The sequence below is a fragment of the Pelmatolapia mariae genome, linkage group LG15 (assembly GCF_036321145.2).
Source record: "Pelmatolapia mariae isolate MD_Pm_ZW linkage group LG15, Pm_UMD_F_2, whole genome shotgun sequence".
Taxonomy (NCBI): domain Eukaryota; kingdom Metazoa; phylum Chordata; class Actinopteri; order Cichliformes; family Cichlidae; genus Pelmatolapia; species Pelmatolapia mariae.
This window is the reverse complement of record NC_086240.1, coordinates 40,010,726-40,033,805: the sequence shown is the minus strand read 5'-3', so window position 1 is coordinate 40,033,805 and position 23,080 is coordinate 40,010,726. Positions and strand designations below refer to the sequence as shown.

General features: G+C 40.6%; 1 protein-coding gene across 4 annotated transcripts in view; it reads left to right on the top strand.

Annotated features, from left to right (window-relative positions):
• ptprfa (protein tyrosine phosphatase receptor type Fa) overlaps positions 1 to 23,080 on the top strand; it is a 334,388-nt gene that overhangs the window by 211,691 nt on the left and 99,617 nt on the right. For 3 of the 4 annotated variants that reach the window (XM_063496569.1, XM_063496568.1, XM_063496567.1), the window contains 4 exons: positions 323 to 904; positions 2,763 to 2,899; positions 5,094 to 5,238; positions 18,906 to 19,099. In XM_063496569.1, coding sequence (XP_063352639.1) covers positions 323 to 904; positions 2,763 to 2,899; positions 5,094 to 5,238; positions 18,906 to 19,099 — 1,058 coding nt within the window. Of the gene's footprint in view, positions 1 to 322; positions 905 to 2,762; positions 2,900 to 5,093; positions 5,239 to 10,018; positions 10,325 to 18,905; positions 19,100 to 23,080 lie in introns of all 4 variants that reach the window. The other variant, XM_063496570.1, reaches the window with a different exon arrangement.

Sequence of the window (23,080 nt, the reverse complement as noted above, 5' to 3'; positions counted from 1 at the left end):
CTGTTAAAATTCAGGCTCTGCTGTGTGGCTGCATTAAGTAGATGCACTTCTGATGATCTGCAGCTCAGGTTTGGTTGACTATAGACGGATTTACATAGGAGGACATGCACCCATCTGCTTGGCAACATAATACTGGCCCGGTGCAGATCAGGGAAGGACAGAAACAAGCTGAATAATAATGAAGTGTTAGATTGGCAATGTTGAACAGCTCTGTGTACCCAGCATCGGTGGGTGACTTTCCTGATGGAGAGGAAGAATAATGTAGCTGGAGAATGTAGAGAAACTTGTTTTTCTGACTCTGTCTGTCTCTGCTTTCTAACAGCTCTTCCCAAGATGCCCACTTCCCTCACTGTGACAGAAACCACGGCCACCAGTGTCACCCTGACTTGGGACTCCGGCAACCCAGAACCTGTGTCCTACTATGTTATTCAGTATCGTGCCAAATTGTCTGAGAACGGTTTCCAGGAAGTAGATGGTGTCGCCACAACCCGCTACAGCATTGGTGGCCTCAGCCCCTTCTCTGAATACGAGTTTCGTGTCATGGCTGTGAACAACGTTGGCCGGGGTCCTCCTAGCAGCATCGTGGACACCCGTACAAGTGAGCAAGCACCCTCATCACCACCTCTTCATGTCCAGGCACGCATGCTGAGCTCCAGCACCATGCTGGTCCAGTGGGAACCTCCCGAAGAGCCCAATGGCCAAATCCGGGGCTATCGGGTCTACTACAGCTCAGATCATGATGCCCCGCTCAGCGCCTGGCAGAAGCACAACACAGATGACAGCCATTTCACCACCATCTCAGGCCTGGCAACAGATATCACCTACAGCCTGAGGGTGCTGGGCTTCACCTCAGTGGGAGATGGGCCTCCCTCTGACACTCTACAGATCAAAACCAGGCAGGGAGGTGAGAACATGCTCACTACATCACTGCAGAGCAGTGTATTATAAACAGCGTGCCCCTGGCTCAGATTATTGATGAGGTGAAAGAGTTATTCGGATCATTTACTGTGTGCACGTGTTGTTGCAGGCATAAGCATTTCAAGTTACAACTCGAGCATTTACATCATCTTAAACACTTCTTTACATTAATAATCAACACTTGGTCATAGACAACATTTGTGTTCCATAATGTGCTGTTTGGTAAAATTATATTTCAGGTCTCGTTACAGTTTTGATGGCTGTGCCAGTTCATGAAGCATCTCGTGATTGAGATGTATATAGAAAAGAAATCACACCCATTTTCACTCATGAACTTCAGCACGCTTTTTTTTTAGTTTTTGAAAATCAATGGGATATTCTCCAAAGTTTTCCTTCCTCACATGTAGCACACAGCAGGAAATGCTCCGCTTCAGATCCATTTGTGGTGCTTGGAATATTTTACCCTGGACAGAGGGAGCCAGAGGCAGTGCACTTGCCACCCACTCGCTCATTAGCAGTGAATGGACTGAGCTACCGTGTTAGCTGTGCCGTTTCCACGTCGGCACAGTCCGGTATCACGGTGACTTTGTAGTAGAGAGCTAGAAGATTAAAGACCAGCTAAGTTAGGCTGCACGTGTCTGTGCAGAGAGTCGTGGTTTATATTGCTAACTGTCAGTTTTAGTTTTTAATCTTTGGTGTAAGGCAGCTGTTTCTGGAAACATTTGTCAAACAGTTGGACTGAAACGCTGCTGCCATTTTGGACTCCAGCATCACAGTGTAATACTATTTATGAATGAATGAAATATACAGTAGTGCACTCTTTTTGTTATAACTAGTAATAATAGAAAAAGTCTGGCTTTGAGGTAATCTTGGTTTTATTGGATCTCTTGTGATTTTTAAGATTAAAAAAATAACGAAATCACATTTACATTATATTTATTTTTATAAAAAGAGATGTCAGCGTCAGGTTGCTGTTCGGCAGCCCAGATGTTTGGCTGCCTGACTTTTTTACAAGCCCACACTAAGAGCAGGCTAAAGTCAGCCCAGCCCTGAGCTTGTGGTAAATGTGGGTATAAACCTCACTATTACCAGCAGAACTGCGCAGAATTCATTTATTGTGGCTCGCATCATTTTCTTTGCTAAGGCTACACCTGCCTTATGTTCAAGGACAGGCTGGTGTTTTAGTCAGAGACAGCATCTTTTACAGTGAGCCATGCTTGACAGGACGAAACATGGCGCCATACCTGGGCTGCATTGGCAAATGAAATGAGTTCAGGACTCTCACAGGTTGACACAAAATATTTCAACTTAAATACTTTTTTCATTGTCTAGAAATTTAGATTGGTTTTATCAATCACTGCAGTTTGTATAACATCTTTATAAATTGCTCTATTTGTATGTGGTGTTGTACTAACCACCAAAAGCTACTTTTTTGTCTTTTTTTAACTGCTTTGAGTTGAACTCTATTGTTACAGGGCTTGGAAAATGCTTATTAAACCTCTTTGCATACATATAGCTCTTACTTCTAAGAATTTACTGGGGCGTGGCAGGTGTTGGTTTTGAGAGTTTTCTATACTTTGTTGGCATAATTTCACCCAGAAATGTACCGATGACTTTTTGTAGTCTGTCTGGAAATAATTTCATGTAAAATCTGAGTTGTTTGAACATCTATTCACACATGATGTGAATAGATGTGCCAACAGGATTTTACCTACCCGTCTGTTCAAAACAGTAAATGTGGATTTTCCTGGCAGGGGCAAGTCCTCCCCCAGCTTTACTTTACTCCTCTACTTTCTTACACTTTGTGTTTCTATCTTAACACATCTCTTTGTTTCCACCTGCAGTTCCAGCTCAGCCATCTGACTTTGACGGTGAGGCTGAGCTAGACTCACGCATCATGCTGTCATGGCTTTGGCCTGTCCAGGAACCCATCATTAGCTTTGAACTGGTGTACTGGGAAGCCAACAATCCCACAGACAAGGTAAATACCACCTTAAAAATCTTTTCTTTCCACTGAGATGTTGCTTGTAAAATCTTTATTGGCTATGAGCTATGCTGTGCTTCAGGCTGTGTTATCTGCATTAATGTCTTTTTAGTAAGTTCAAAGTGTCTGCACTTTATTCAGGTTTGATAAATGTCATCACATCACGAACACTTCTTGCTGTGATTTATCCACGAGGAGATCTTGGTGATTTTATGCCACAGTCTCCATTAGAGCTGGGTATCGTCACTGATTTCTAGAATCGATTCGATTTCGATTCACAAGGTCCCGAATCGATTTGATCCACGATTCGATTCGATTCGATTTGAATTGGGGAAATTTTGCATCAGACAGTCAGAAATATTATAATTCTGATCACGCATCGGTACATTTCCATATTTTTATATCTATAAAAACAAAGCTGACACTTGCGATACTTTATCAAAGGTGTGAGCATCACAGCAGATGCCTTTGTGTCAAAGTAACTGAGGATAAAACAGAAAAACATGAAGGTGATTTTCCTGGTCTGGGTTTTATAAAAATATTCTGCAGCAGATCAAAAATGAAAGAAAACCATTAATCAACATATGAACATGACCTGATGCTGCTGAAGTGAAGCAGAGCAAAGTTACAGAGGTTTGATTAGAGACACAGTTGAGCGTTTTGTAATTTTGCATAATTTTAAAAAGTTTAAATTTGTTCAGTATTGAACAGCAGAAATGAGGCTTTGTTTTCAGAAGTAAGTAAAAGGAAAAAAACAGCGGCCGACAGGCTGTAAACAACGGTAGACTTGTGCGTAACAAGCAAGCGAATAATGCAGAAAACAGATTTTTAGACGGGAAACTGTTCATGAAGGAGAGAGAGAGAGAGAGAGCTGTGCATGAAGTTTTTATCGCCGTGGAAGCAAAACAGCAAAAGTCAGAGTGAATTCATAACAATGTTTATGTGAAGCGTAGTTTGGATCTTCTTTTGCTGCTGGTTCAGTCAATATTGTTTGGAGAGAGATAAAAACCTGCAGCTTCAGAATCAGCGCAAAAAGGACGTAAACACAAAACATCAGAATCAGCGAGCTGCCGGCTTTCAGCCCCGACCGTGTCCGTGCTGTCAGGTGAGAAAGGCGACATCTCACTGATTCTGATGCGTCGGCGGGTCCTCGCTGTGTGTTTACGTCTCTGTGCAGAATCCGTGTTCCTGCTCTCATTTACTGTTTTAGCTGTTTGGTGGTTGTTGAAATTTTGTGAGGTTTAACCTGAGATTCTGGCGTTTCGGCAAAATAAATTTATATAAAAGAAATCGATTCAGGATTTTAATGAATCGATATCACGTTATCCAAGCTAGAATCGATTTTAATCGATAATCAAAACCCACCCCTAGTCTCCATATTTCTTGAAGCTACTGGAGTTGGAGGTGTTTTGCTGTAATTTGGATGTATTACAAAAACAGAGCTTGGATGAGCTGATGGCTTTTGTGCATCAAGAACTAGTTTCAGATTTTCTGACTGTCTGTGGTGTGATGCACCTCCTTCACTACAAAAACAAGAAAAAAGAAAAAAAAGTCACTCCTATGATTTCCCTCATATGATGTCATTGACAGGTTTTTCAGTAGTTGTGGGTGTTTCCCACAGACACAGGCTTAAGTCCCACAGGTTCATATTACGAACCCTAAACAACACCAGCGTTTATCTCGGGAAGAGAAATATGCCAACCACCAAACTCCAAGAACAGCTGCCTGTTGCCTAAAATCTCTGCATTAAGTAACTGAGAAATAACACGAGAAACCAGTCTCTCACATGGCAGTAATAAAAAGTTACAATCATTTGGTTACATATTGCATAGAATCATAAACCTTATTGTTCGTGCAATATTGTTTTTCAAAAGTGTATGTGTGAAGAGACTGCCACAGAGCGAGAGGAGATGCTGAGACAAACTGAAGCGTATTCAGGGCTGTGAGAGCAGAGCAGTGGGGGAGTGTGGAGAGGTGACAGCTTTGCTTGGCCACTGTACAAGGCAAGCATGCTGAAAAGAGCTCCACTTCTCTTTACTGCACCAGCTCGTGAATGTTACAAGGAGCTTGGCAGGTAGGCTGTTCAGCCTCCTCGAGAAGTTCCAGGCTTTGTCTGCAGACTGCATTATGTTGAGACCAATCAGGCTTCATTTTTGCCCTCATGATCTTGTGCTTTTTCATCTCTTCACAGCACCGCGTCACTTTCGATGCAGCAGGCTCCTATGCAGTCGATGGTCTAAAGCCAGACACGCTGTACATCTTCTCCCTGGCAGCCCGATCTGAGATGGGCTTAGGCGTCTTCACTCAGCCTATTGAATGCAGGACAGCTCAGTCCAGTAAGTATAACAGCACTCAGTCACTTTCACAGGTGTGGCTCCGGTTGGGTAGTCCAGGTGAGAATGACTAAATGAGTCATCTGTGACTTTTGGTTTAACTTAAAACTGACTAAATACACCAAAAACATGTAGAGGTAAGTGGAGCTTAATTCAGTGCAGGCCAACTAAGAGATCCAGCTGCCTGGGAGCCCAGTTGGCTTTTTTCTTTCTCTTATTCTGTTTACTGAGTGTGTTTGTGTCTGATTTTAACATCTGTAATATACCTGAGTTAAAACAATTGCATAAACAATGAATAACCGTGTGTCAGTTTAGGGCAATCCTCCTACTCAAAGTGTAAAAGCCCCACGGTGTGTTTCATTCAGCAGGAAACAGTCTCTGTCACACTTACTGTTTGGAGGTTTTTAGAAAAAAAGATTGAAAAGTTGCTTTTTATTCCCACAGCATGTAAAATGTTGTAGCTTAACTTTGCTTCACATACGTGATTTATTCGTTGTGTTTCTGTGATTTAAAACATGCCACATTAAGTCTGTGTTTTGTTTTTTCTCACTCTGCTCAACTATGCATTTAATGCATAAAAATGATAAATACTCATTTATATGTGAAGCTGGAGTTTTAGTGCCGTCTGGTGTTATTGTTCTCTAAAGAGATCAGCTTTTACCCAGATCTTCATACCGATGGTTCCCACCTGAGTCAGGGAGCAGAACCTCCTGTTCTGAACAACCGCTGAACTATTCAAACACAACAGGACCAGCAGCAGACGAGCAGCGTAGCTCACAGAACTGTGTAATTGCAAATGTCATTTTTCAAGCTGGCAAAATGTAATCAAAGCTGTAGCATTAATTATATGTTGAATTTTTTCCACCTGCCAGTCACGCTTCATTTTCCCGAACATCCAACTCAATTATAAAATTCAAAGGCATCAACCAAAGAAAATGTCACCTCTTTGTGACACACAATCCACACACGACATTGTTCGCAGGGGCATTAGCATTGCCTGGTATTTATAGATATATATTCTGCTTTCTGCAGCGTAACAATCAGCGGGCGTTGCACATTTTGACAAATAGTCCAATAAAGTCACTGAGTCGATACATGCAGCACATGATGATGTAAGGCCAAGCAAACACAAACAGACATTTGCAGAGACAGCTTTCATCACAACTGTCATGTTCCTTTCAAATGATTGTTTGTCATGTGAAATGTGGCCGAGCATGTGGCGATGTGCAGGACTTCGATCACTGCTCCGTCACTAATACCATCGAACACAGTTAATTCACAACTACGATGTGTTATCTTAGCGTCAGATCTCTGGCATGCTGGCCGATGTGGAGCTGAAGCTGCAGTATTTATGACAGTTTCCCGAAGGGGTGCAAGCCCTCGCTCAGCTACTTGTTTTACCTGTCAGGACTGAAATCTTTCAGCCAGCTGTCACACTGCAAACAAATGTGTTGTAAACTATTCTCTTTGATTAGCAGTCTCTCTCATCGCTGCTCTGACTGCCAAACATAACGCGTCAGGGAACTTGCTAACAAGTCTGAAGACCCTGACCACTGCTGCCACCTCCCTGCAACTTCTCATCTAGCTGCCACTCTCACTTCTGTTTACTTACAGCATATCAGGCACTTGTCAGATTTTATACATATTGTATTGAAACTGCAAGGTTATTACAGGCAAGAAAAAACCATCTAGTAACTGTCCTGTGCTTTTCCCAGCAGAGTCTCATGGCAGTCTGGGAAACAATCATTTATTCGTTTAGAAGAATTTATGTTTCCACACGCAGATTGTTTGTATTTTTGTAGACTGTTTTTTAAATGTACCATTTTTTTCTACAATTATTAACCTACCAAGCATCATGCATTTATTGAACTTCAGAAATGTGTTTTCACTGGCAAGTTTGTTGAACTTTAAATGTAATATAATGTAAATTTAATTCAGATACAAACAGGAATCTAAAGCTGAAATTCTAGCAACACCTCCTTCTACCCCGTTTGCTTTCAGTGTGACTCAGTGATCTGGTGGAGCAGCAGTTAGCCGTTAATAATTCTTCTTTATTAATTTTACCTCTTCTGTCATGCTCCTTTGGAAATAGCTTAATATATGCCTGACAGACAGGGAAAACAGTTAGGTGGAGGGAAAAAAGGAATGTTAATCATTACAAAAATAAGAATGAGAATGGATACATATGACTGGTTATACTTAAAACACAACAGGATGAGACAATGAGGGGCAATGAGACAGCACCCTGACACAGGAAGCCCTGAGAGGAGGGTAAGAAGGTAAAGCTGGTGAAAATGAACATAAAAGGAGATTGTGCCAGGATCTGAATGACTCCATAATGTTTTTACAGGTTAAATGGATTACATAGGTGTGCGTATGAATATCATTGTTCCTGGCTTTATTATAAAGACTAAAACAGACACAGTCTTAAATATTTTTACCCTGGCTCACTTTTCAGTTTTAGATGTTCAAAAAAGAAAAAAATTAAATTGATGCGATGTAATCTTTCAGACCTCACAATAGCGTCTCTGTTTTTTTGTTTTCTTTTTTTCTTACGGGTCTCTTTTTCTGCCCAAATCTTGATTCCCTTTCTCTCAAAGCCACCCACCTCTGCTTGAAGATTGACTATTTTTCATATTCGTGTTTCTGTTTGGGACTTTAATCTCCCACACATGGATCTCTGCCTTTTGATTCATTGCACCCCTGCAGTGATACATCCAAAACTTCTCGTATGCATGAAGTTTCCTTTCAACCAGTGGCGAGCACCTTTCCTGCAGCAGGAGAACGAAGAGGCTTCCAGCGCTGTTCAAACAGGAACTGAGTGCATACGCTCGGCTGGGGCCGCCACAGCACAGGCGAGCGTGATAACTGCCACCCGTGTTATCTCTTCCACCTGCTCCACATTCATCTCAGTGGCTGGTTTTGTTGTTGAATTTTGTTGTATTCTGCTCTTGTGGGTCATTGTGCATACATGCATTCATCTGTAGTGTGCCTGTTTTATCTTTGAGTTGGTGAAACTTCACACTGTTTGTGTCTGTGTGTGTATGTCTGTGCCTGTATGTGCGTGTGTGTGTGTGTGTGTGTGTGTGTGTGTGTGTGTGTGTGTGTGTGTGTGTGTGTCTGTGTGTATTTTGCAGTATTACTTTTTTCTGCCCTCTGGACTGTAAAGGTTATTTGTACTTGTTATTTTCAGGACATTAAATCACATCAATTATTCACAGAAATATTTCCTGATAAATAACTTTTCATCTTAAAATCATCTTCGTTTACATGTGATTGGTTATCTCTATGGTTTGTGGAAAATGCAGTGCAAATATTACCCAAACTGCTTTATTTTTTTCTCAGGAACTTTTATATTTAGTCATCTTGTTAAAGATGAATTCAGGACTATTACTGTCATGTTTCAAAATATTTAGTGATTGTTTCATTTGATTATTATTGAGACCTACAGAAAGGAGGGCAGTTAGACAATTTTGAAACTAATGCAAGAAGTGATATAATTACACATGTAAGACAAAACTGAGTTTTATCAGCTTTTGTTACCAAGCTTAAATAGCAAGCTGCTTTGGTTACAGGTGCAGTGTAAAGCACTGCCCAAAGTCTTGATCCAACGTTTATTTCTTTATGTTTTGCTTCCAAGAAGCCAGACTTTCTCGTTAGCAATAGTTCTCTAGACTTTTTGAAATTCTTTAAAGGTTTTTCTTTGGTGCTTTAGTCGCTTCTTTTTGGTCCAATTCCTGTACCAAGGTATGACCCAGTGTTGTCTACACATACAGACAAAAACACAACTTTGCAAAGAGCCAAGTTTACATTGTATCTTTAGGCACTTTGTTACTAACAACCAGTCGTAAAAGCACATCATTCGCATTTCTTTATTTGAAAATAGAAAAAACTGACACAGATTACATAGTTTGACAGGCATGAAATAGTATTTTTGCACCAACAAGGTGATTCCCAAGAGCTATTAGCCCAAAGCTTATCCTTATCTCAGCGTGGTGTATCCTTCAAAATTTGAGCTAACTTGTGGCTGATCTCATGGAGTGATGAATCCAAATTTGAAATGAATTTTATCAACATGTACAACGAAGATCAGGAGAGAAATATGACAATGAGTGTTTACAGCCAACTGTAAAGCAGGGAGGAGGCTCTGTCATAAGAGATGAGATAAAATGAGACTTTATTGATCACATTTGTGCGTTACCTCAGCTCAGGCACAGAAAGCAGAAGAAAAATACCAAAAATTGCCCATTTTCCTAACAAAATCTAAAGAAATGACACGTGGCTCAAGATTTTTCTGTCAGAGAGAGGAACTACTGCAGTTAACATCTGTGGTGTCATTCACATACTGACATGCCCCTCGAGTGCTTAGGGGTAGTGCTAGATAACACACTCAAACTTTCACTCACCAAAAGTGGGACACAGAATTCTTGGACAGTCTGCACAGTTAAAAACAAAGTTATAACATTTGCTTTAAAATGCTGGAAAAAGGCACCGACACTACAAACATGCTTGAGGGGTCCAGTGGCACCAATTAGCCCACAAATGTAATATAAAATAATCACATAATATTCTTTTGTGTGTTTACAATGATGGACACTGAGCATACAGCAGGAGACACTGTGTTTTCCACAAAACATAATGACAAAAACATTGATAGGATAATGTGGCATTAATCTGCCAGTTTAATATTTACTCTGTAACACAGCAGTCCAGAGAGACAGTTGCTTCATCATCCATCATCCACCCTACCTGACCATTACCCTCCCTCCTCCCCTTCCTTCAGCCCCATCAGCCCCACCCCAGGAAGTACATTTGCTCAGCCTCAGTTCCACCAGCATCGAGGTGAGTTGGGTGGCCCCACCCACAGACAGCCAGCACGGTGAGATTGTTGGCTACTCTCTGGCCTACCAAGCACTTACGGGAGAGGACCAGAAACGCCACCAGGTGTCAGGGATTGGTCCTGATATCACCAGCTACATTTTGGAGGACCTGGAGAAGTGGACGGAGTATTTGGTGTGGGTGAGGGCTCACACAGATGTTGGGCCAGGTCCAGAGAGCCCTGCAGCTAAAGTCAGAACCAAGGAAGATGGTATGTTGATGTTTTCATGGGAAACATTCACACTAACTTTCCAATTCTTTTTGTATTCATTTCCTGCTGCTGCAATTTAGTCTGACAAACACTCACCAAAATGTGCATAAGCTCAGTGTATATGCATGGCTCAAATACAGAATACTGTATTTGTACTGTAGGTCTGCAGATGCTTGGAGGGTTTGGAGTAAATTCATCAATTTGTAAATGAATAAAAATCAATCTGCAAAACATCAGATTGATGGACTGGATTAAGAGTCCAGTGTAGGATTTTTAATCTTGTTGGTTCCACTAATACGCACTGCTACCCTGCACATGGTTTTAGTCCAGTGCCAACAGTTGGTGTCACGTCATGAAGCTGTGCAGTCTGTGGTGGTGGATCATGTAGTCTTCATATAGTGCACTTAAGCTCTGGTTTTGACATAAATCCAAAAGTAGTTTTATGGTTCTTTAGACATCACCTCAAGCCTCAGGGAACAAGAAATCAAACATTTCAGGCAACTTAGTCCAAGCATATTTAAACATTGAGTTTTCACTGTCTCAGTTTTCAGTGTGTAATGTTGGATTAGTTATATATTCACTCAAGAAAAAAAACAATCTTTAAGCCTGAGTCCCTGTTTGCTAAAGAAAGTTGTACAACCTGTAGGTACAGATTGGAAATCCCATGAAAAACCTGCATGTGGCACACAGTTTCTACAGTGAGAGCACAGATATACACACGGCTCTTTTTTTCTAAGATGAACCTGGAGTAGCTCAGTGTTTAATCTGTTAGGTCAAAGACTTTTGTTTGACATTTACACCTGAAAAAAAAACTGCAAAACCAAACCTTGTGCTCTTTGTGGGAGAATTTTAAAAATAGATTAAGCTTCCTTATCTGTACTACTAGTGCAAGTAAGCTCTAATAAATGCAGCAGACAAGAAGTGCAACAGAAATCGCAACCGTGTAGTCGTGTTTATATCAGGCTGCAGCAAATGTTAACAGTCTTTGTAAAACACCATCACTTGTGTTTTTATAACAGATATGGTGGTGACCCTTTATTTTATTTATTTTTTTGCTACAGTTTCTTATATCATGAATAAAACGCATGATTATTTTGAGGTTTTTGGGAGAATGCCGAGCTCAGTCAGCAGTCTGTACAGAGCAATATACAGACCTACAGTAGGTACATACATGCACAGAAAATAAAGCCTAAGGTACAGAAGAGTGGGCTTTTTTGCTTATGGTCTGTAGATGTGATGATACCACACCCAGAATAGTTTTAGGAATAAAAATATCACAGTAGTTAGGTGACGTACTGTGTCTTGCAGACATGAGCATTCAGCATGCAATTCTGAGCAAGGGGGCCAAGGTTAGTCATGACTCTCACATAATCATCAAGACAGAAGCTTTTCCTTATTTCACTACATTTTGTGAGACTTTTGCTGCCACTAAGCTCCTGCTTGTCGTGCTCTGCCAGGCTGCGTGTCCCTTTTCCCAGCGTGATGACATGGTGTGCTGCACTGCTAGGCCAAGGTGTCTGGAGAGTTGCCTGAGTAGCAACATAGCATGCTTTTTCCCTGTTTTTAGTCACATGGCAGGACTGAAGCACAAGCTAAATAGACACTATGATTCAGTCCGGAGGGATACTCTGCTATTCAGCAGCATCCGTTTGCTATTACCTTCACTGCTGAAGATGAGTCCAAATGCAGCACAGCCCAGTGCTCACATCTCTAAGACACACGGCATTACAACAAATCCTTACAAGAGGATTCTCTTCTTTTTTGTGCAGGCACAATTGGCCGTATCATGACCAATGAGAGCAAAGAGTAATGGACTCTTTTCTGGAACCACTCAAGGAAATCAAAGCATCAAAGTTTAAGTCCTGTGCAATATCACCGAGGCTCAGAAAGTATAGCAGCACGGTGGCCTCTCCTCTGTTAAAGCTTGCAGTTCTGAGCCAGCTCAGGTCTTGTACTGCCTAAAAATGACCTCCAGCTCTGCCTTTACCACTATTAGATTCAGTTTTTTATTACATATATATATATATATATATATATATATATATATGTGTGTGTGTATTATAGTAACTTACGGCAAGTAGTTTTCCTCCAAATGAAGACTTTATTTCTAGAAACATTTTCATGTTCTTTTTAAGAGTTTAGTGGAACTTGCAGGTAACCATTCTTATCATTGTTGTTTACACTGATTTTGCTTGAAAATAGCGTTTGCAGCCACGGAGCAGCCTGGTGATGGTTAGTTAATAACGTTAGTGGCTAAAATCAACTGAAAATGTCCAGCCACGTTATCAAATAAGCCCTGGCAGTTTGGATCAGTTAAACGATGTTATTATCTCATGGTAGTGTTTTTCTACATTTAGCTGACAAGCTTGTGTTGGCTAACGTGAGCCAGAAGAAAGAAAGACCGTTGGATGTCAAATCAAACAATCATCAGTAAATTCCCATTTATCCAAATTGACTTCATTAGATAAAACTGTCTTTGTCCTTGCTAATGTTAACTAATGTTAGATTACTAGCTAACACAATAGAGAAATGTAAAAAAAATCTTTTTTAATGTGACCTCAGTAAAAAACGTCACTGATAAGTTTATTGACTCAGTTGTGTGTTTATTGATTACCACATTGAGTCTATATTTGTAGACCTTGTAAGACTCAAAGAGTCAGAAAGGAGGAAGAGACTCAGCTGTCAATCACAAGCTGCCAGTGAGCGTCCACTTTTCAGTTTCTTCATCCACTCGAGGAGATTCACTCATCTTGCATCGTTTTGAAGCTGGTAACTGGTCATGTGCAGACACTCGGGGCTTTGGTTGCCTAGGTAACCCTTTAATCTTTTTACTACCAGTCACATGTCAAAACAAACATTTTGCATGTTCTGACAGAAAATAATTCTACATATGTAAGAATATACGAATGAAAATAAAGTTTATGCCACTGAAATATTTAGAACGTTTCTAAAATGACATAAAAACTCTGCAGTTAATCCTCCTTTTAATCGGTTTTACCCAAACCTGACGATGATTCTAAAACTAACCCCTGTTCTTTCAAACCTGCCCAACAGTTTTCAGTTACCTGATTTAAACAGAATATTTTAGTACTTGCCAAAAGCCAACAGTGACCTTATGACCAGTGTTTTTGTTTGTTTGTTTTTCTGGATGGCATTTCTTTATGGGTGAAACCTCAAAGAGACAAATCTAAATAGTGTTAGAAGCGCAGTTTCCTTCCTCACACCACCAACCCTCTCCATCTGCTGCCCTTCTCTCTCTCTCCTGGCGTCTCTCATCACTCTTTATTTCTGAACACCCACTGAATTTTAATCTCACACTCTTTTCATCTCTTTCCATCTCTCTGCACCCCATTTGACTTTGAGCTCTCATTGCTCTGTGCATTTCTCCAGCATCTGTCCATTCTCCACACAAAGTGTACGCTTTCTCCGCGCTCTGCCCACGAATCTTCCTTCCAGCTCACATCCGTGTCAGCCCGAGTAGCAAAAAACATTCTCGTTTAGCTCCCTGACATAGTCACAGCGTACGCTGAAGTTTCCTGGCTTACTATAATTTCCTTTAATAATCTGCAATAAAGGAAGCACTCAAATTTAAAGAGAATAACAATTTTTCTTCTTAGATATTATAATTCTGATATGAGCACAGAGGAGCAGTAGCAGAGTTTTGTCAGACAGGCGTTCCATCTCTTTTACAAATTTCATTAGAATGTGATTGGGACTTTGCTCACTGGGACACGTCAGAGTTATACTCGGTTTCCCTGATGCCCCGAGACAAAGGACCTGTTCTGTGAGCTTATTCTCCTGCTTGTGTTGGTTTTAACAGGACACAAATCAGAAATAAATGTAACCAGCCATTGCTCAGTCTAACACTCAAAGACTGCAGTTGTGTCGACCCATGGTGTCATTAATGTGACGCAGTTATAGTAAAAGTGTGATAGGACTCAAACCCACCGTACATCAGAACTGCTCAAAACAGACCTTTGGATTTAGAGATTGTGTATAAATGTTGCATGAATTTAAGAGTCTGTATTCATTTATTAATGGAAGTTTGTTTTTGAATCTCTCCTAAACAGAAATCTATTTTGTTTTTGAGTAATCTCAATTTTTAAAAAGTGTTTGTTTTATTTTGTTTTGTTTTTTAATCACAGTCCTGTTGATTTTGCTTTGGTCGAAGGCCAAAAACTCTTTGGTTTGTACGAAGCTTAGGGAACACGTGAAAGTAAAAAACGTGAAAACAAAGCAAATCAGCCAGTGAAAGCAAAGGTAAAGCTTCTAAGGCAGACAGTAACCACAGACTCCTGCATGTGCTTTGTCCCTCTGCTATGCCTCTAATGCGTCTGATAGTTTAAGAGCACCGACTGATACCTCGTGCACATTTCTGGTGCCAACAGGATCTCACAGCTGCGACTGATGCCTTGGGATGAAAATGTGCTGATTTGACATTTTAAAGCAAACTAACAGCCATTATCATTTCCCCCTTTCTGCTGCAGGAAATGCAACATAACTGTCCCAGCTTTTGCCTTCATGTCCACTGTTCTCTGCAGGTCCTGAAAACCCTTTTTGTTCTGCTCTGCACTGCTTAGTTTATCTTTAGGTGCTTTAGAGGTTGTTGGTCTTTCTTGTAGCTCTTTTCCATCACTTCATCCATTTTATTACCCTGACTATCAAGGAGAACAGTGGAACACTGTAATACTGCAGAGAACTTTAAAGATAAGTCAGGATATCACAGCCTTGATTAGCCACCGTGGAGCACTTCAATTTAAATTTCATGTTGAGGTGAGAGGGCAACGTTTCAAGGAGTGGATTTGGCTACTTGTTTTTCCTCCTCTCACAACTCTCCATGCTGAAAAATTCACTATGCACAACAAATCAAATGTCTGGGGAAAAATTGGGGGGTCATCTGGAAAAACAATTGACGGTTGCTTGAGTGTATCAAGCTGATTGTGTTTGCTAAACTGAATTAGACATGGTACCTGCTTAGTTTGGAGACGTTTATAGCCAAACCTCTGCTGGTGTCTGATTTCAGTTGGATTTTTGATTTTACTGACCTCACGTTATTCTGTGATTGCTACTTGTTCACCTTGTTATACTCCATGATTATCCGTCACAAAAACTCTCACCACCTGCCCTACGATGATCCATACAAGACACACTGACACAGGCACAGAATGGGTTTTGCATACATGAGACAAAACAGCATTTATGTGAACGAGAACTTTAAAAGTTTTGATGATTATTTTTAAAATTACAGAAATAAGAACAGTTTGACCCAACTAAATGAAAGAAAACTTTCCAACAAAAATAAGGTGAAGAATAAAGTTTTAATTCAGTGTTGTGCTCTTGTGCTGACTCCAAGTTTCAATTGAAAATATTATCAAATTGAGTTGCAACTGAATTTGAAATGTATGACTGTGAGAAGCAGACTGAGGTGGAGCTAAAGGCATCTTCACTGATAGAAGATTACTTTGTCACATACGGGATCTTTTATATGCTCAAAGAGAAAGCAATGACGTTGGATCCCCTTCTGCAACAATATTTAATATTTACACGCTCAGCTAGCTTCTAAAGATGTGAGTAAATGCTAATAAATCCAAACTGCACACAGAGGTCGTTCAGGTTGTGGATTTGTTTAATCTGAAGTGAACACACATAAAGTGGACCCAGTGAGAGTGATACAGAGGAGACAATTAGTGGCTGCAGTAGCTTTGACAGCTGCTGCAGAGAACCCCCAGCAGCCACAGACACAAGATCCGGCTTCACGCTGTCAGTCAGGATGGTCCTACAAGTTTATAACCAGCATGAAGTGTGTGAGTCTCACAGTCTGCAGTAAGCATCTACATGTTATAGTGGGAATTAAAGATAAGTAAACCCGTGTCCACACTCACAGCACATTTAGCTTCAGTGAAATCATAAAAACTCCAGCAAAGAGGCCTTTGTAAAGTGTAAGCCAGGCAAGCAGGAGGACGTGTACAGACAGGACGTGGAGCGATAAAATCATTTTCAAACTCAAGAATGGCATGTCCTGATTTATTGTCGGAAAATCTTCTCCAGGCCACCGAAACCTAACGTTCATCCTCTCCAGGTTGGTTTTTCACTTCTGTTGGCTTGTTGACGTTGATTCGACACTAACGGCTTTTTGCCTGCTTACAACCACTTTTTTCATTAGCCACTCTTTTTCTGCCAAAAAGGAGATTCAAGAAAACTGTACTTTAGTAGAATACCTGAATAATTAAAATACTTTGTCTTTATTGGGCTGTTGCATGGCAGCTATCAAAGTAAATGTGGTTACCACAGAATGAATATGAAACACCAGAGACCACCTGCTCTTACGTTTTGCATTAGAAAACAATTAACTGTAGCAGTTACATGCACTTCCTTCCATGACCACAGGAGGTTGTTTCCACAAACAGTGACGTTTTAGTCAAAAATCGACCACAGTTATTGCTTTTCAGCTGAGGTTGGCTTTATTTTAATCCGTGGCAGCAGATGGACTTCAAAGCTGTGTTTAGTCTGCTTTAGGATCCTGTTGTCTGTTACATGCTCATTTTGTTCTTCTTTTTCACTGGCTTTTACTTTTGCAGTTAACACTGTGGTTTATTGACGTTTTTTCCTCCAAAGCGTGAAGCTTGATTCTGGAAGGTCTCTGATTTTATAAAAGGTTAAACGATTCTAATTAGTCTAAAGTGCAAAGTGCTGACACTGAGTTGCAGAGCTTTTCTTTGCCTGCTGTGCCGGGTTGATACTTTAATACTTCTGCTTGCTGCTTTAACACTTTTCTCTCCCTGTTTTTTCAGTATTTTCCTTCTCTGTTCTCTCTGTCTGAATTCCATTAATATTTGCAGAGCCTCATCTCCTCATTTTTATTGAAGTTAAATTTGTATTCATTTACACCTTCCTGTGAAGCTGACCAAGCATTCCAGAGGAATCTTCTTAAGCTCATTTTGATATGCAGCAAAGTAGAAAGTGTGTGTGCTCTAAACCCAGCTCCCAGCATCCTCTTGGGGCTCCATGTGACAAGCTTTGATGTGGATAACCTGCAAAGATAGCCAGTGACCTTCACGTATCCTTGCAGCCTCTCCAGGCTGGTAGCTACCTCGTCATGTCAAACTTTGAAGTGGTCCAACTGATGAAGAGAAATGACCGCGGATAGGCCTTACCACACCTTTGTCTTCATCTACATCTGCTGCTGGACATGTGGTCACCATTTAAAATAAACATATCCACATGCAACAGTTATTACAATTTTATTTAAATGAAGCAGGCTCGTTGAGATTAAACTCTTTCACGAGAGCTGGGAACATGAAACATTTGCCAGTACAAAGCAGACGGGAAAAAACTGTACAATAAAGACATGTTCTTCCTGTCCCTCAGCATTACAGTCAATGTGTCTCTTGGGTCGAGTGGTTTGATGCACCCGTTTCTACAGTGTTGGCTGTTGGCTCAGGAGTGGCAGCAGCAGAAGGTGGTCTGAAGATTGGTTAAGATTAAACACTAAATGTGGCTGCTGCACTGAAAACCTTCTTGTGGTTTCTCTGGTTGCTAGTAGATTTGTGCAGTATTGGACAAAGGAAGTGGAGAATGTCAAAGTAAAAGTTGTGATTTTGAAGGGAAACAGTCTCTATTCCTATTTTGTGTCACACATTTCAGTGTCACTGCTCCTCTGTGAGTAGTTGATGAATGTTTGCAGACATGCAAACTACAGGTGATGACAGAAGCATGCAGGTAATCATAGAAAACATTTTCGGTGCTACATGTAGTTAGTTTCTTATACCTCTTTGCCAAAAGTGTCACCTAGCGATTCCCAGCAAATCTTAATCAACTAGTCAAGGTTATACATTTTTCCCCTCTGTTTGCCAGGAGATCACCGACCAGTCTCTCGGCCTGTGTGACGAGAGAGTGAAACACTAAAAGCTTACAAAAACACTACAAAATACTCTGGTAGGGTTTTCACTCTAAAACCGAATTGGTTCGTTTTATGAAAATATCGTGGTGTGTGTTAAAATGCGCCCTATCACAGCAGTGAAACTTCAAAAAATGATAAGTTGGGAGTGACAGCATCACATCCCTCCGCCAAAGCCTCACCAGATCACCAGTGCATTTGCCAAAAATGACTCACATGAATCATACATAAGCAACAATTTTATCAAAAAGGAAAATAAAAGGAAACAAATTTCTCACTTTTTCTTCTTCCTATCATGAAGCAGTGCCAACAAGTGAATCACATGAATGCACAAAGAAACAGCAACAAGCTTTTCAGTGAATAATATTCACACTGACAGTGTACCACAGTGAGCAGTGTGAGAAAAAACAGACACTGTGATATTTATCAGGTGTATCTGAACACACAACAAGTCTGTTTGTACTTGTTGAAGGTGAAATCATGCTTCGCAAATCTTTCAGCCACCCAAAGTTACTGTAGAAATAGTAAAGGGTACAAAGTAAGTCAGAGATATTCGGCTTCTGAGGAATAGATGCTAATACAGTCTCATGAAGACATGGTTTAATAGTAGCCTACCTATTGAGACGCACAAAATCAAACATTCCACTTTCTAAATATAATTTGTGTTCTCTATTTTGTTTTCAGTGCCTGGAGCTCCTCCCAGGAAGGTGGAGGTAGAGGCCCTGAACTCTACTGCCCTCAGGGTGAGCTGGAAGCCCCCGCTGTCTGTGAAGCAGCATGGGCAGATCAGAGGATACCAGCTGGTTTACTCCAGGCTAGAGAACGGGGAGCCTCACGGCCAGCCGGTCATCCTGGATGTTAACCTCCCTGAAGCCCAGGTATTCTCACACAGTGTCATTCAGGTTGATGTAACTGGGCGAGACAATGCCAGACTGAGAGCTGAAGACGGGGGAGTTTGGTTCAGATCCCCAAAGTTTATTTGACACAAGTTATTGTTTTAAGGCAGGAAACAATTTGACATGCTTCTCTTAGTTTTGGTTTTTGATTTTGTATAAAAAAGTCTTTAAACTATTGACTGAAGCGATACACCCATCAGTAACAGGAGGTCATTTTTTTCATATGCTCTACCTTTGCACAACCAACCGGCTAAAAAAACATATGATGCACGTTTCAGAGTCCTTAATCATCAGAAACAATTAAGCTGTGAGACTAATATGTATGTACGTGTAAATGTGTTAATAATGTTTTTAAATGTTTCCCCGTTATTACTTTCATGTTGGCTTGAAAAAAACATCTCCCTCTGCTGGTACTTCAGATTATTGCAACTCACTGCATCCATGTCGATTTCACGCTTTGGAGAGGCAGAGCATGAAATGGACATGGTGGACCAGCGTGTCGGTTGTACGACTCTCATGGCCATTAGATAGAAAACATGTTTAAGTCATTTCTTTAGTGGCTTAACTTTTAAAGAGCTGTGAAAGTGCATCTTTTATATACAGTTTTTTGCACAACTGCCATTTCTTGAAACAAACCTTTCTAAAAAAAAAGCTCTAATACAGCAGAAGAATATAATTAAAATATAGGAGATATTATTAGAAAACACCGTATTTAAAAAAAGAAATAAATACTGAAAACTTTTTAATACAATCCAAATGATTTTGAAAGATTTTTAATCAGCCAAATGTTGATTAAAAAAATGTTTATGAAGCAGGAGGTTTATAAACAGAATTTGTGCAAATTATTATTTTAATCTTCTGCTTGAAGAGAAAAAGGATAAAACAGCTATCTGTGTATGGTCTGCAGCATCCCTGTGAGGAAAAAGCATCAGATCCCAACATTGGAGTATTTCTAAAATAAGAATGTGCGTCCAGTATCTCCCTTTGTTCCATTAGAATAATTGGATTCGACGTTTTTTTGAGTTTATTTTTATTCCCGTCTCCAGTGGAAAAAATAACCCCAAATATTAATAATTATTTGGCATCTGACATATTAGATCATCTGTAGAACCAAACGTGCTTCTTCATATTTCTAATGCCGGGGAATTTTTGTGAATAAGGGTTAAATTAGTTTAATATTAAGGAATTTACTTTTCTCTAACCAGAAGCCTCGGTGATGATGATGATGATGATGATGAGGAGGAGGAGGAGGCATTTCAGCTGCAGAAAGTCTTTGTTGTGGTAACACTACATGACTTAGTGAGCTCGACTTTACATAATTCTTTACATAAAGACTGAAATTTATTTACCTTGAAAACACTTTTTCCAAAACATGAAGACAAATTTTTGTCTTTTTACATTATTTGTACTTAAATAACCACTTGAACATGAGCAAATTGCGTGCGTGTGTGTGTGTGCACGTGCGTCTCAAATGAAGGCATGAACACACATAAGAAGAAAAAGATAAGAGCAACACCTCCAAAAAGTGCATCACAGAATATCCAAGAAAGCCGACTGCTTGAACAACTGGCATGAAATCACTGCACCAAAGACTGAGAGGAGGTCACAGGGTGGATGTTTAAAAGCCCTCGCTGAGGAGGTGCTGCTCAGTTCCTCTCCTCTCGGCTTGTTTTGTTCTCCTGGAGGAGCGTCTCACCTGATTTCCTTTATACGCAGCATTCCTGTCTTATCTGTGTAAGGCAGGAGGCCTGATAAAGGGCCCGCATCTCACAGCCCATCTCCAACCTCTCTTTTAACACACACACACACACACACACACACTTTATCCGCTGCTGAGGGCACTTCTCTTTAAGGAACTGTCTTCAAGCCTCATCTGTGATAAGTTTAGTCTCTCCCCCTGGCATCAGTGATGCTGATGAGAATCAACACACGGTCTGTGGAGTGACCCTCTGCACTACATACACACTCAGAGGCAGCCCACAGTCAGGGGCATAACTCGCTGCGACCCTTCATTTGGACTTTTGTGTGCGATTTCTTGTTGTTGTTTTTTTTTTTACCAACTTTCTAAGAAGTCAGTCTATTGTGTTGCATCATAACAAGAAAAAGAACAGTTCAAGCTATTCTGAATGAACTACAGAGGGTTATTTCAAGTTTGGTTTAAATATAATAAATTATATAAACCTTAATAACCTTTTAACAACCAGCAAACATTTCTATGCTGAATAACCAGCACTCACTGACCATTTCTCCTTCTTTTTATCAAGAGAAAGTTTGTGTATAAGAGTTGTTTTATATTTTCCTTTTGTTTATTAGACCAAAATGAAATTTTAAAAGTTCTCAATCAAGAGAAGAGTGAAAAAACAACAACATATCGTTACTATGAACACAAAGCCATTTTCTTATAGTTCACAATTTTTTGCAGAAAGAGCAGCAGATACATTTAAAGTCTTTTTATTTGTTTAACAAAACATGCTGAAGTTGAAAAGATAGTTGATACTTGTCTGTGTGCATGAACAACTTCATTGCAAAAGTCTGATAAATATTAATGCTTTGTTTCTAAGATTCAATCCAGATGCATTGCACTGTAACATGAAAGTCTAATATCTAAGCTGTATTAAAATTGTCCACTCAACCACTGGAGTGAGCCATTTTGTAGTGCTGTTAGAAATCTCACTCCACATATAAAGTGTCGTCACTAGTGATTGTGTACACTAGATGACCACACCACACCATCGTGTGTCAATAAAGTGTATCTCCTTCACCCCCTGTGCTCATCTCAGCTGCAAAGTTAACACTGCTTTTATTTAACCAGTTGCTGTGCGTTGTTTAATGACATTCTGTTGCCTCGGCTCACTACACCACCGGCTGCCAGGGAGTACTACGGTAGTTCAAAACAAACAAGCAGCTAAAGAGTGGTCTGCAGAAGCCGTCTTCTCTCTGCCTGAGCGACAAGAATTCAGAGACTAAAATGTGCTCAAAAGAAACCGCAAGATTTAAACACCTGCTGCTTGTGATAGTTCCCAGTGTATATGTAGAACTGATATATAATAGCACAGGGGGATGGATGAACGGACTTTGGGTATCACCGGGTCGTGTTTGTGAGGGGATAGGCTTGGGGTCTGTGTGTGTCTGTGTTTGTGTGGGACTGACTGAAACAGACAAAAGTTGAGTAGTTTTGCAGAAACCTGCCCCTACAGCATAAATCACTGTTCTGTGTGTTGATTTCTGATAAACATTCACGGACGTGTTACTCAGCTGCTGCTATAATTTAAATATGGCAATAACAACACATATTTTCAGATGACATCTCCTGGATGACTTTCACTGTGGTGCAGTTGGTTGCTCACAGAAAGCTGGCCATTCAGCGTGCATTTCTGATGTAGTACACTACCCAGCAGAGAGTTTATGACTGTATCGACATCACACTCTCTATGATGAATGGATTTCTTCTCTGTTGTGCTGTGAGTTACTTCAGCAGGCTGAGATTTCTGTGCCAGCAGAACCAGCTCCATCCCAGCTGCTTCTGTACAGCTGGATTTACAGCCCATGTGTCCTTGTCCTTGGACACCAGTCCTCAGTGCTGCTGACGAGGTGACACAGTCTGTTAACAGTTTACATCTGTGACTTCAGTAAGCAGAAACTAAACAGCAGTGTTTTTGAAAGTCTCAGAGCTCGGCTGTTAGTGCTGAGCTGTGTGTTGTCTCCAGCGAAGCAGCCTTAAATCCCTCAGTTGTTCCACTGAGGCTTGGCCTGCCAACAGTCAGTACAGACGACTGTTTTGTCACAAAAAAGACCTTACTGACAAAATAAGTTCAGTCATGCCAAATTATGGCAGCTTAGAGGCAGGGACCAAAGCCTTAATTGGCTGCTCATTCCCTGTCCTGGCCTTCTGAAGCCTCTGCTGTTTGCTTTAGACTCAACTCCCTCCATCTCTGTTGCTGTTCTGCTGGCAGGCTCACGGCT